We start from the raw sequence: 14,240 nt of genomic DNA, 5'->3' as shown, positions 1-14,240 counted from the left end.
AAGGGCACAAGTGTGTAGTACGCGCCATCCACCCTGAAACCACACCATCGATTCATCCACTACTAACATTGAATAACAGAGCAACTTTGCGTTCTAATGTCATTCATAATCCTACAGTATATACCTACATAGATTTGTGGATAAGTGGATTTGCACCAAATCCATAGATCCGCCCCCCCCCCCCCATTCTCTCCCCATCTCTTAATACTCTCCATCCACCGTTGTTGTTCAGTACAACAAAGGAGCATTTTAGCCCTCAACGGGGTAGCGTGGCAATCTATTGTACTTCTGTATTTGACCTCAGCTCGTCCCCAGATTGTATTCATAGGGTTTTTCTCCCTGGGGCGATGTAAAGCTACAATGCAATCTCTGCCGTTGCCTTGGCGCACCAATCTTCATACGACAGAGATAATAGTGCCGGTTTGTTATTTTTTTTTCTTCTGCAAAAGTAATGCCTGATATTTAGATAATTATCATCCGGTTGACATTGGCCAATTGATACAGTTTAATCGATACAATGTTAGAAGTACAAACTTTTGCTGAGCCACTTTGCTGACGTCATGTAATATCCATACGCGTCGTAATTAGCCACGGCTTATGCCCCTGCAGGCTTCAGGTTTTAGACACAGAGAGGTGAGTCTGGCTTTCTCCACAATTAGCACCATTTTATTAGTTAAAGCCGTGGTTGTGAACTTTTAAATCAACGCCTCTAGAGTTGCTGATCGAACCTTTTTGTTCAATTGAGGATTAACTTCGTTATTTTGGACGCGTTTTAGTACATAAACTCGTTGAGAGATCTGTGCATAATGCTGCGTACGAAGTTCATGGTAGCTAGCTCGACGGCTATTTATCTGCACCTTCGTAAACTCAACGGCTGTTTCTCGTTCTGTTATTAATTTGATGGACTCTAAAGAATTAAAAGCGGCGTGTATTTTTAAAGCGCCTACGGTTAAATCACAATGCGCTTTTGTACTCCAAACTTAAAAATTTGCTGTTCTGCTATAAAATTAGTCATGCACGGTTGTCAATATTAATGTTTAACTAGTGTTCCAGTACTAAATAATGCTTCATATGAAAACTTGTCATATATATTCTAATTGGATTTGAATGTGTAATGAGCATCAACGAGTTTATCATTGTATTCAAACATTGAAGGACTTTAAGAATTCTATCAGGACCGGAATTGGCACAGTGCTTTTGTCCTGCTAAACATTGTGCAATGTGTTTAATTTATCAAGAGGTCAGTATCGCATCACACATATCTGTGGGATGTCCGTGGTTGTTATTAGTTTTAATGTAATATATCATGGCGAAAGCCATGGTCTGTAGATTGCAAAAATCTGCATGCTTTGACGCATCTAGCCTTTAGTCAAGTCCCACGCGCTTACTCGGACACGTGACGCACTCCGGATGCTGACACGTAAAAAGACTAGAACGAGCGGCGAAGCCTCGAGGGCCTTTACCATCTCGTGGAGAACGCTTGTGTTTTTCTTTACATTTGTCAACCACTTTGGTAGACATGCATAATGCATTACCCGTTGTGAATTAACCAATGGAAATGCACAATTACTAACGTAAATCGGCCGTCGTCTGGCCCCAGACAGCATGGCGCGCGTGCTGTTGCTGGTAGCCCCAAACCACCGTTAGATGATTAGTTTATATTGCTTGATTTATATTACGTGAATAAATGAATAAGTGATTAGTTCCACGAGATAGTAAAGGCCCTCGCAGCTTCGCCGCTCGTGCTAGTCTTTTTACGTGCCAGCATCCGGGGTGCGTTACGTGTCCGGATGGTCCTGGTATAGGCGCGTGGGACTTGACTAAAGGCTATGACGCATCAGACTTTACAGCAGACTTGGCTCCGTGGATAACGGTGATACTCGGACAAGGTTGTCACGGGAACAGATTGTCGAGAAAAACAATTCAAAACACGTTTCATTTCCCAAACCAACAAAGCATTAACTTAGGACGAAAAATCGTGGTCAATTGGTCAACTACATAATGAAGTTAAACCTCAACTTTTCCCATTTTTTTTGGCGATTTCTGTTGGAAATAACTCATCCAGTTTCGGGTCAAAATCATTACAAATTATGATTTTTCCCTCTAGAAAGTTGCTTAATTGCTTGAACATTGCCTCACTGAATGTTTCTACCGAATTGAAAAATGCATTTGAATGAAAAGAAAGTAACAATTTGGCCAAAGACACTGTTGTATATCAAAATTGGTAAAATATAGCAAAACGCCCTCTCGTGATGGGGGGTGAAACCAAATGCCGTCATATTTAGAATAAAGACGGAAACATAATTGGCTGTGGGGGCATTAATGTGGCCCACATCCTAACAAGACCCAAAATACCCCTGTCCATCAATGTCTTCTTAATATCAATTTCAACATAACATTAGCATTATTCTCATGTATTATTATTAAGTCAAGTTATAATTTCTACTCAGTGCATCCATTTATTCCTGCGTTGGTTCAACTAATTTGAATAGGGTATGGTTGATCCAGCATTTTTTTCCTATTTGAAATTCAGATTGCATTTTGGAATACTCCGTTCATGAATTATGACTCATTAGAAGGCTATTAGTATGTGTACCATGTTAATGTAAACAAAAATATGCTAGTCTCATATACACCATGACAATATTTATTTTCTCATAGCTCACTCACACCACACTGTCTCCGGAGGTCTACATCACGACTGTGGAAGTCCGTAACCGGTAAGTTTACTTTGTCGAGGCGTTTTCTGCGTCCAGAAGGTTAATACTAAAATATGAACATGTACTGTGAGAGTCAGGCGACATTGACATACTGCCCGACACTGACGTACACTTCTTTTACCAATACACCTGCAGAAGGGTTCGGAACAGGTGCAGGGTCGGAGTCCTTTTGCAAACACTTGAACGCATAATTTTAGCGTACATTTCTTTCCAGTACCCAAACTTGCCCTGAAGGCCGAAGAGGAATTTGTGTACATTTGGATTATCGAACCTTCGGAATAAAGAAACCTTCGGACTATCGGACCTTCATACTACGTCCACAATCGTGAGATATAAGACGGCTAGCATGGACATTTGCACACAGCACCAAACCAATGTTTTTCGTTGAGTGTAATGGATTTTATCATTTACTTGATAAAATTTCATATATATGTCAAAACATGCAAAGTTGTGCGATCTCGCACCTCGGCCAATCGGAATCGACTTTACTAAATCGTGACGTCATTTCATTCCGAAATCTGGACTAAAACTATGATTGGTCAATTCGAATCCAGTGTTTTGTAATACAAGAACATCCGCAAGCGTACTTAAAATTGAGAAAACCAGTGTTGTATACAACCGCAGCTATTGTGCCTTGCACTCTTTCTTGAAAAGAATCTCGATCTCAAAACTTTGGTAATCTTATGTTTTCATTTGTTTCTTCACACAGTTGTCAATAATATACCATCAGTCTGTTTGCTTTTTCTGTACTTACTGTTTTCTAGTATAATGTGCAACACTGGAAAATAAGCATGTCAACTACATGAAGCGATATAGAGGTTTTTTTTCCATGAAGAAGACATCCAACCCGTAATATGTCACAAAGGTTCGGAATTCACTCACCAGTTTCCTCGAACCAATATACTTTCATATCCTCCTGGTTTTCTTAACCATTTTGTTTGTCTGTTGAAATAACTTGAAAAAGTGCACTACCGATAGATTTAATAGAGGAACAAATATCAAGAAATCCCATTGGCAGCTATTGTGCATTTCACATTCTTTCTTCAAAAAGAACTAAGATCCACAAACTTTGGTAATCTTGTGCTTTCTTGCGTTTTCTCCACACAGCTGTGAATAACATACCAAAGTTTGTTGGTACTTCAATCAAACACACCATGAACGGCTGGGCGTGGCAGGCAACAAGCATCGCTGAGCAGGTGGGCAGCTCCGTCACCTTTGTTGGCAATCTCTTGGCCCTGATCATATTCCTCTGGAGCAAGAGGCTTCGCATCAAATACTACGCCTTCGTCATCAATCTCGTCATCGCCAATCTCTCTGATCCCATCCTGACCTTCATCTATCAATACTACGATAATGATATCCTTCTGGCTCTGCTTCGTACGGGGCTCTTCGTGGCCGAGTTGAACCTTCTGGCCATCGCCGTCAACCGTCTGCTGGCGCTGTCTATCACTCCACCTGCCCGCTACGACTCCTTGGTGACCAGCGGGCGCCTGTTTGTGGTCTGCATTCTGCTCTGGCTCATCTCAGCCGCCATCTACCTGCCTTCAACGTACGTCTACAATCAGGTAGTCATCCGCTTGGTCCGGCCTCTGATAACCCTCACCATCCTCCTTGTCACAGCGGTGCTGTACTATATTGTCTTCCTGAAGATTTCTCGCTACACCCCGCCGCTGGCGTCCACCCCTCCTCTCAAGGACGCCGATGAGGTGACCCGTACCCGTATGCGTCAAACTCGCTACATGATGGTGACTGTTACGATCATCCTGGTCAGTTCTCTCATCTGCTGGCTGCCGTTCTGCTGCGCCAACTTCTACATTTACTTCAGCGGCAAGTATTACGGGCGCCACACCGAGGAGTTTAAGATCATGTACACGGCCTTTATCCTTCTCTTGATGGTCAACTCGGCTATCAATCCTTTCATCTACTGGTGGCGCATCGCAGAGTTCCGTGACGGCTTGAAGCGGGTGGTGTGCTGTCATTGCATCCGAAGGCAGAATCCGGATGAAGATGATCCTGAGCTGGAATTGTACGGTGGTGACAACTTGGGTAACACCATCAATTCCACCATCAATTCCAACATGTAAAGACTCAGTCCACAGGCAGTGCGTCCAACGCCCAGGGATGTAGTCGAGTCCTCCATGAGTCTATAACAAGTCCAGTCACAGGGAACAATACAAAAAAAAAACTTTGTTTAAGCTCACTTAAATACGTTGTGATTTGATTTGTACAATATCCGAAGCACCCAATTTAGCCTCGGGTCTATTTTCATGTTGATGCATCCGTGCCTAGTAATATAAACATCGGATTATATTTACATGTAGCCACTACAAATTTGCAACTACACCTCCACAGAATCCGAAACCTGATTGTCCCATTTAACCTACATAGGGAGGATTAATACTGAAATTATACAAAATACACGTTAGAAAGTTGGTACACGCACAGGGTTCCTTATGGGTAAAACACAATATAACAATAGACCCCATAAGGAAGTCTTTAGAAATCAGTCTACCCTACAACGGAAACGCTACGGAGTTTGAGATTTCAATAGGAACAAAGGAAAACAAAAGATGGAAAACAAAGGTCTTCCCCATAAGTATAATGTAAGGTGGCTGTGAAGGGACAATGAAAATTGCAAATTATTGAAGTCAATGTTTTGCAACAACAATTCCCTCTTTGTCCAAAGTCCCAAATACTGACGCTAATATTTATGACGAAAGTTTCACGTCTCGTTTTCCGTTCTCAAATAAGTATTGACGTCCGTATCTGCGTTTGCAGGCAAGTCGTGAATGTTTATTTTGAATATTGAGGTGAACATTAGCGATTTGCACTGTCCCGTCAAAGCCTCTGTACAATTGGAGAAAAGTATATTGGTGATTTGGTTTTTGGATTTTGATTTTTGTGTTGAGGTTGTTAAAATCTTTTGATGATTATTTCTTAACGTTTGTTTTACTTTGTGCTTGATTTGGCGTGTTTAACGACGACGCTGTGTAAATATATCATGATTTGAGTACTTTCATAACAATTTTAATAACCGTAATATTACACATTTTGTATTTCTAATACAATCTCTTTTTCCATTTATTCTCTTGATTTTTCAAAAGTAATTTGTTTTATTACATAGAGGGACATACGGGTTGAGTTTTTCTTTAAACCGCAGTTTTCTGGATTGATTTTTCTTCGAAACTTGTACATATTTTCTATCGGTAAGTTTTCATTTACGAGTATTTCTTTTGTCTTTTTGTATTAGGAGCTAGTATTTTTGGTGTCGCATGACAAATCTTTATTCAAGCCTGTGAAAATTCAAATAGTCACTAAGATGTCATTAATGTGCACTTTGTTTTATAGTTTTCCAAGGTGTGGCTTAAATTTGAAGCTTTTGCAATTTGTATTTTACTCGCTGTTCTCTTTAGAATCTAAATATTAATAGGTTCATTTACTGGTAAGTTTGTTAAACTGAATTGGGACCAACTTTTTAATTACATTTAAAAAAACAAAATGGAATGCTGTTAAGCTTTACTGTTTCAAGGAAAATTGAGACTAACACTTGATATCAAGGGCGGATCCAGAATACAATTTTTTTTTTGGAGGGGGGGGGGGGTCCAAAACAAATGTGTGGTCCCCCAAAAAAGTTGGTCAAAAAAATTACGGCGTGGGTTTCGGGGCCCGCTTAAGGGCACCTAAATTTTTTTAGATTCTAAATGCTCTGTGGTGCGATCTGAGGCAATTTCTGACCAATTTAACCAATGTTTTTTTTTGAGGAAAAGATGGTGGTATACTCATTGCCTGCCTTTATTGCGATGTCACATAAACAAAAAATGGTTTCGTTTTCTTTTTTTTGGGGGGGGGGGGATGGCCCCCTTTGGCCCCCCCCCCCACCCCCCCCCCCCCCCCCCGATCCGCCCTTGCTTGATATTGTTTACTCGATAAAATTAGAAAACCGTAGGTAATTGTTTCTAACATTAAATTAGATATTAATCATGCTTGTTCTGATTTAAGTCATTTATCGTGTTCGTTCTAAAATGAATTGAAGATTTCTCAAGGTTTAATGCCGGAAATTGCTGAGGCTTTTTAAGGTATCACAACCTAAGGCGGATTGCCGGCTTTCTTTTAAACCCCAAACATTCTTTACACATCTTTATGATGAGCGATAAACGCAGCTTATAACGCGTGGAAATTTATGAGGACTTACTTGTCGTAATATGTAAACCATTTGAATACCGGTAACTGACCTCTCTTTCAAAACAAGGTTTATATGCCGCCTGGGGCCAATTTCGCGGCGCTGCTTAACAGTTAGCAGAAAAGGTGTGTTTAGCATAGCAGAAAACTTTGCTAACTCTTAGCACTATTTCACAGCTTGGACGTGCGACCAGTCGCACGTGCATGGAGATTTCAATTGTTACGTCACTAAGTTAAGCAAATTCCTCTGAAGTAAGCGTGCCTTTTGCTGTGCTAATGCTTACGGTCTCCATAAAATAGACAAAGGCTCTGTTAGCAAAACAAGGTGTGCTTAGCAGCGCCGTGAAATTAGGCCCTGATCTGCCGTAGTCTGCATAATTAAGTCGAAAATCTGAATATGCAAAGCAGAAGCAATTACAATTCATAACCTTGATTGAGATAGCAAAGTAACAGATGGCAAATAAGAGCTGGAATAATTAATGGTGACAGACCGCAGCCTCCATCTCTGTTTTGGGGTTCTGTGCAATATTCATATTACGACCAAAAATACTGCAACTGTGGCGATTTCGGATGACCAAAAAAATTGACATTTTAGGTCAAAATCGTTAAAAGCTATGATTTTTACCTTCAAATGTTAGAAAAGCGCTCCTTGCAATCATTTTGGATTCAGAATGCGGATGATTAAAACAGGATGAACATTGCCTCAATAATGTTTTTCTACGTTATTAAAAACTACATGAATGAAACAAAGTTGCAATTTTGCCAAAGATTCTGTTTTGGTCAAAAATTAGCAACATCCAGCAAAAGGCCCTCTCGTGGTAGACGAATTGGAACCAGATACCGTCATAGTTAGAGTAGCGGCGGAAGCATATGGAAATAATGCGGTTGAAGCACAATGCCCCCCCCCCCCCACCACCACAATCCTGAGAAGAATTATCCTCATAATTTCTACTCAGTGTATTCATTAATTCACGCACTAAGGTAATTTGAGCGGTGAACTAGTTTTTACAGTAAAAGTCTCCTATTTGAAATTCAGACGTATTTCGGAATATTCCTTACATGAATTACGGCTCGTTCAAATGTATTATATGCCATGTAAAAATTGATCGTCTCACATCATTAACCTTATATAGCTTCTCATAGCTGACACACACATCACACTGTCTCCAAAGGTGAACATCAAGACTACAGCTGCTGCAGTCTGTAACCGGTAAGTGGCATTTTTGATGTCGAGGTGTTTTTCGAGTCCCAAAGTTTAATAATGAAATATGCAGATCTACTGTGTGAGTCTCTCAATAGTATTTGACGAGCTTATTGTCACACAGCTCGACACAGATACTTTTACAAATACACATGCAAAAGGACTCGGAGCAGGGACGGGACCGGAGTCCTTTTGCAAACACTTGAACACGTACTCAATCTCGCCCGATTATTCAGATATCACTGTTTGCTTTTTCTGTACTTACTGTTTTCTAGTATAATACATATGTGCAACACTGGAAAATAAACATGTCAACTACATGAAGCGATATGGAGTTTTTTTTCCATGAAGAAGACATCCAATCCGTATTATGTCACAAAGGTTCGGAATTCACCCACCAGTTTCTTCGAACTAATATACTTTCATATCCTCCTGGTTTTCTTAACCATTTTTTTGTTTGTTGAAATAACTTGAAAAAGTGCTCTACCAGTAGATTTAATAGAGGAACAAATATCAAGAAATTCCATTGGCAGCTATTGTGCATTTTATATTCTTTCTTCAAAAAGAACTAAGATCCACAAACTTTGAAATCTTGTGCTTTCTTGCGTTTCTCCACACAGCTGTGAATAGCATACCAAAGTTTGGTGGTACTTCAATCAATCGCAACATGAACGGCTGGGCGTGGCAGGCAACAAGCATCGCTGAGCAGGTGGGCAGCTCCGTCACCTTTGTTGGCAATCTCTTGGCCCTGACTATATTCCTCTGGACCAAGAAGCTTCGCATCAAATACTACGCCTTCGTCATCAATCTCGTCATCGCCAATCTCTTTGATCCCACCATGACTTTCATCTTGCAATACTACGATAATGATATCCTTCTGGCTCTGCTTCGTACGTCGTTCTTTGTGGCCGAGTTGAACCTTCTGGCCATCGCCGTCAACCGTCTACTGGCGCTGTCTATCACTCCACCTGCCCGCTACGACTCCTTGGTGACCAGCGGGCGCCTGTTTGTGGTCTGCATTCTGCTCTGGCTCATCTCAGCCGCCATCTATCTGCCTTCCACCTACGTCTTCACTAAGGTCACCATCCGATTGGTCCGTCCTGTGATAACCCTCACCATCCTCGTCGTCACAGCGGTGCTGTACTACATCGTCTTCCTGAAGATTTCTCGCTACACCCCGCCGCTGGCGTCCACCCCTGCTCTCAAGGACGCCGATGAGGTGACCCGTACCCGGATGCGTCAAACTCGCTATATGATGGTGACTGTTACTATCATCCTGGTCAGTTCACTCATCTGCTGGCTGCCGTTCTGCTGCGCCAACGTCTACATTTACTTCAGCGGCAAGTATTACAGGGGCCAAACTGAGGAGTTTAAAATCACGTTCACGGCCTTCATTCTTCTTTTGAAGTTCAACTCGCTTATCAATCCTTTCATCTACTGGTGGCGCATCTCAGAGTTCCGTGACGGCTTGAAGCGGCTGGTGTGCTGTCATTGCATCCGACGGCAGAATCCAGATGAAGATGACCCTGACGTGGAACTGTACGGTGGTGACAACTTTAGTAACACCATCGATTCCCATGTGTAAAGACTCAGTCCGCAGTGCATCCAACGCCAAGGAATGTAGTCGAGTCCTTCACTAGTCTATCACAAGTCCATAACATGTCCAGCCACATAAACAGTGGAAGAAAAATAAATAAAACCACTTGTCAAAGCTTACTTTTATAACTTGTGTTTTGCTTTGTACAATATCCGTCGCACCGTATGGGAAATTCCCCAATTTGGCCGCGGGTCTATTTTCATTTTGATGCATCTGATCCTAGCAATATTAAATACCCCACCGTAAAATTGGAGTGAGGTATATTGGTTAATTCAGTTTTTCGATTTTGATGTTTATTCGGTAGTGGTTAAAATCCTTAATGATTATTTCTTAACGTTTGTTTTTCTTAACATACTGCAACGACGCTGGGTATTTTAACCAATTTTAATAAGCCACAGTTTTTTGGATTGATTTTTCTTCGAAACGTGTATATATTATCCATCGGTAAGTTTTCATTTACGTTTATGTCTTTCGTCTTTTGTTTTTTAGCTACTTTTAGGGCCTAGCCATTTTTGGTGCCGTATGTTAAATCTTTATTCAAACCTGTGAACATTTAATTTGTCACTAAGCTTTCATTGATAAAGATTTTGTTTTATAGTTTTCCAATGTGTGGCTTAAATGTAAAGCTTCTGCAATCCATATTTTATCCGCTGTCCTCTTTAGAATCATAATATAAATAGGTACATGTATTGGTAAACTTGTTATACTGAACTTGGACCAACTTTTTAATTACATTAAACAAAATGAAATGCTTTTTAAGCTTTACTGTTTCAAGGCGAATATAGACTTACGCTTGATATTGCCTGCTTGATAAAACTAATAACTGTCGGTCATCGTTTCTAACATTAAATTAGATATTAATCATGTTCGTTCCGATTTAAGCCATTTATCGTTCTGATTTAAGGTATCACAAAGGAGGATAGCTGGGTGCTGTGGTCCAATGGTTACAGTGTTCGACTCGTGTGCCGTGGTACATGGGTTCGAATCCTGACAAACTGGTGTTTGTGCTCTTGAGCAAGGCACTTTACCATTATTGTATCGTCCTTCGGATGGGACGTAAAGCCGTAGGTCCCGTGTGTTGTTTAATGCACGTTAAAGAACCCAGTAACACTCACCGCTAATAGAAGGGGTTTGCCCCGGTGTTTCTTGCAGTGGCTGCTTAATGCGCTGCAGCACCTTGTTTAGCCTTATAAAGGTGTTATACATAATGATTCTCATATTTCTCATGTACTTCATTCACCTTTCTCTAATAATAAAAATATTTTTTTCAGCACCTTGAGTACCTAATTGTTGGTAGATACGTGCGTTATATAAGACTCCGGTATTATGATCGTGTTCGTTCTAAAATGAATTGAAGATTTCTGAAGGTTTAATGCCAAAAATTCCTGCAGCTTTTTAAGGTTTGAAAACGTAAGGAAGATTGCTGGTTTTCTTTTGAACCCCAAACATTCTTTATACAAGGTCATCTTTTTATGAGCAATACACTCAGTTCAGTTGACGAGTACAAATGAGTTACTTGTAGTAACATTTAAGCCAGTTGAATACCGGTAGTTGACCTCTCTTTCAAAACAAGGTTTATAGGCCGCCTGGTCTGCCGTAGTCTGCATTATTAAATCGAAGATCTGAATATGCTAAGCAGAAGCAATTAAAATTCATACCTTGATAGAGATAGCGAAGTAACAGACGGTAAGTTAGAGCTGGAATAATTAACGTTGACGGACCACAGCTTCCATCTCTGTTTTAAGGTACTGCGCACGATTTATATTACGACCAAAAATACTGCAATTGTGGCGATTTCGGATGAAAACAAATGACAAATTAGGTCAAAATCATTAAAAGCTATGAGTTTTACCTCCAAATGTTAGAAAAGCGCCCCTCACGATCATTTTGGATTCAGAATGATGCTGATTAGAATTGGATGACTATTGCCTCAATAATGTTTCTACGGAATTAAAAAAAAATGCATGAAAGAAAAAAGGTGAAATTTTGCCAAAGATTCTGTTTTTTGTGTCAAAAATTAGCAAAATTTAGCAAAAGACCCTGTTGTGGTAGAGGAACTGGAACCAGATACCGTCATAGTTAGAGTAACGGCGGAAGCATATGGAAATAATGCTGTGGAAGCACAATGTGCCCCCCTTTCACAATCCTGAGAAGAACTATAATACCCTGTCCATCAAGGTCTTCTTCATTTCCAATTCAATCTAATATTATTTTTGTTTTTGTCTCATGCATTTTTAGAGTCATAATTTCTACTCAGTAAATTCATTTATTCATGCATTGCTAAAGGTAATTTGAGTGAGGAATTAGTTTGTCCAGTATGGGTCTCCTATATAAAATTCATATTGTATTTCGGAATATTACTTACAATGTATGGCTCGTTTAAAGGCTACTATGCCGTGTAAAAATCAATGGTCTCATATCATGACCTAAAATCGCTTCTCATGTAAAACATCACCTTACATGTGTATCTCCAAAGGTGAACATCAAGACTACAGCTGCAGTCTGTAACCGGTAAGTGGCAGTTTTGATGTCGAGGCGTTTTTCGAGTCTCGAAGTTTAATAATAAAATATGCAAATGTACTGTTTGAGTTTGGCAATAGTATTGGACGAGCGTATTGACACACCGCCCCACGCGGCGGATGTACAGTACTTTCACAAATACACCTGCAAAAGGACTCGGAACTGGGACAGGATCGGAGTCCTTTTACAAATATTTGAACACATAGTTTTAGCGTACATTTCGTTCAGGTACTGATTTTTGGGGGCCTGACCATTTTTTCGTGCCAAAATCTTCATTCAAACCTGTGGAAATTAAACTAGTCACCAAACTGTCGTTAATATGCATTTTGTTTGATAGTTTTCCCAATGTGTGGCTTACATTTAAAGCATTTGCGATTGGCATTTTACGCTCGATTCTTTTTCGACTCTCAAACATCAATCGGTACATGTATACTGGTTAGTTTGTTCAACTGAATTTGGAACGACTGTTTCAATAATCCTATATGAAAAACAACGAAATGCTGTGAAGCTTTACTGTTTCAAGGAAAATTGAGACTAACGTTGACTTTGTTTACTTGATAGAGTTAATATCCATCGTTCATTGTTTGTTATATTAAATTAGATATTAATCAAGTTCGTTCTAATTTAAGTCATTTATCGTGTTCGTTCTAAAATGAATTGAAAATTTCTCACGGATCAATGCCGAAAATGGCGGGGGCATTTAAAGCGTTACAACCTAAATTCGATATACTCAGTAATGTGTACTTACTTGTAACATATTAAACAAATAAATAAGAGACCCTTCTTTACAAAATAAGGCTTATACGCTGCCTGGTCTGCCGTAGTCCACATAAGGGCTTCTCTTTTTTCCAATTATATCATTTCGTCTTGAATCTGTCTAATTTCGTGGGGAAAAACGCCGAAGTAATGGCCACTATATCACGAGCGTGCATTCACAACGGTACGATGCAGTACGAATTGAGCTGAGTTTTCTGCCACAGTGCCACGTTTCGTGTGAGCACTACATGTACGGTGTTCGCTGGTCCTTACCCTGTTATTATGTTGCACGCTGTGGGGGACGGGCGCTGCATGCCTCACTAGTCTGGTTCCCTGGCCTGACAATTCCCCGACTCCCTGATCTCAATTGTAGTCAGGTAACCACAACCGGGCTAAATATACACGATGACCCGTTTTTACGGCTCGGCTTCGTTTCCGGTTTGGCTTTATTTATCATTAAAAGGTTTTAATGCTCCGATCAAATTAGAAATAAATCAATTGTTTCATTTATCACAGAGTTTTATAGTTCTGAAGAAAACATTGACTGATGTTAAGCTGAAATCTCAAACTTAGGGACCCAAATAGCAGGCGAAGCCGAAATGGAGACGACGCCGTATTTTTTAACCAGTGGCGCACCCCAGGGTGATATGTATTTGGCATATTTTCGAGTAGTGTAGAAGGGCTGTAAATGGCACCCCCAACGTCAAAATAGTAATGTTCTGCTGCCAAAAACTTTGGGCAACGTTTTTTGGAGAAAAAAAAAACCGTTCAAACGAAAATTGAACGAAAAAAAAATGTGAGCCGCCCCCAGCCAAATCCTGTGTGCGGCACTGAACTGACTTCTGTAGTCGCTGCCATGTAGGGTATTATTGAAGCATCGCAGATCTATAGACAGGTTAGTTTTACGGTTTCTTCGGTTATCTTGGTTTTTTTGACGGATATGATACTTATTGGAGGTAAACTCATGTCAGGCTTACTGTTTTTAAATTGACTGACTGTCGGTTGGAAATGCCGACATGTAGGTTTGAAATGCCTTGCCGTCGGGGGAGGAGCATTGACTGTCGGACACAAAAAGGGTAAACATTAATACAACTAACGATGATACAACTGTGCGCCCACCGTGCAGATAAAGACTGCATGCGTGTCAATGTACTACATGCACCCAGATGACACACAGACAAAGGAAGATTCGTTGTTGTCCTCTTTGTTGATCTTTTATTGGAAACGGTCCTCGATCGTGAGTGTGTGTGCTTAGTCTATGGGAGAG

At 40.4% G+C, this 14,240-nt stretch overlaps 2 protein-coding genes across 2 annotated transcripts; both read left to right on the top strand.

Moving 5' to 3' along the window:
- Positions 1 to 349: 349 nt before the first annotated feature.
- On the top strand, positions 350 to 4,894 carry LOC119735238 (adenosine receptor A2a-like). The gene is made up of 3 exons (XM_038208944.1): positions 350 to 633; positions 2,662 to 2,720; positions 3,828 to 4,894. Exon 3 carries the CDS (start codon positions 3,875 to 3,877, stop codon positions 4,802 to 4,804), a length of 930 nt encoding a protein of 309 aa, XP_038064872.1. The 5' UTR covers positions 350 to 633; positions 2,662 to 2,720; positions 3,828 to 3,874; the 3' UTR covers positions 4,805 to 4,894.
- A 3,101-nt stretch (positions 4,895 to 7,995) lies between these two features.
- On the top strand, positions 7,996 to 10,675 carry LOC119735500 (melanocortin receptor 5-like). Its single transcript, XM_038209208.1, has 2 exons — positions 7,996 to 8,109; positions 8,721 to 10,675. Exon 2 carries the CDS (start codon positions 8,768 to 8,770, stop codon positions 9,683 to 9,685), a length of 918 nt encoding a protein of 305 aa, XP_038065136.1. The 5' UTR covers positions 7,996 to 8,109; positions 8,721 to 8,767; the 3' UTR covers positions 9,686 to 10,675.
- The last annotated feature ends 3,565 nt before the right edge of the window (positions 10,676 to 14,240 follow it).

This window comes from Patiria miniata, unplaced genomic scaffold, assembly GCF_015706575.1.
Source record: "Patiria miniata isolate m_02_andy unplaced genomic scaffold, ASM1570657v1 HiC_scaffold_29, whole genome shotgun sequence".
Lineage (NCBI taxonomy): Eukaryota > Metazoa > Echinodermata > Asteroidea > Valvatida > Asterinidae > Patiria > Patiria miniata.
Note: the sequence above shows the minus strand (reverse complement) of the source record. Positions and strands in the feature narration are given on the sequence as shown.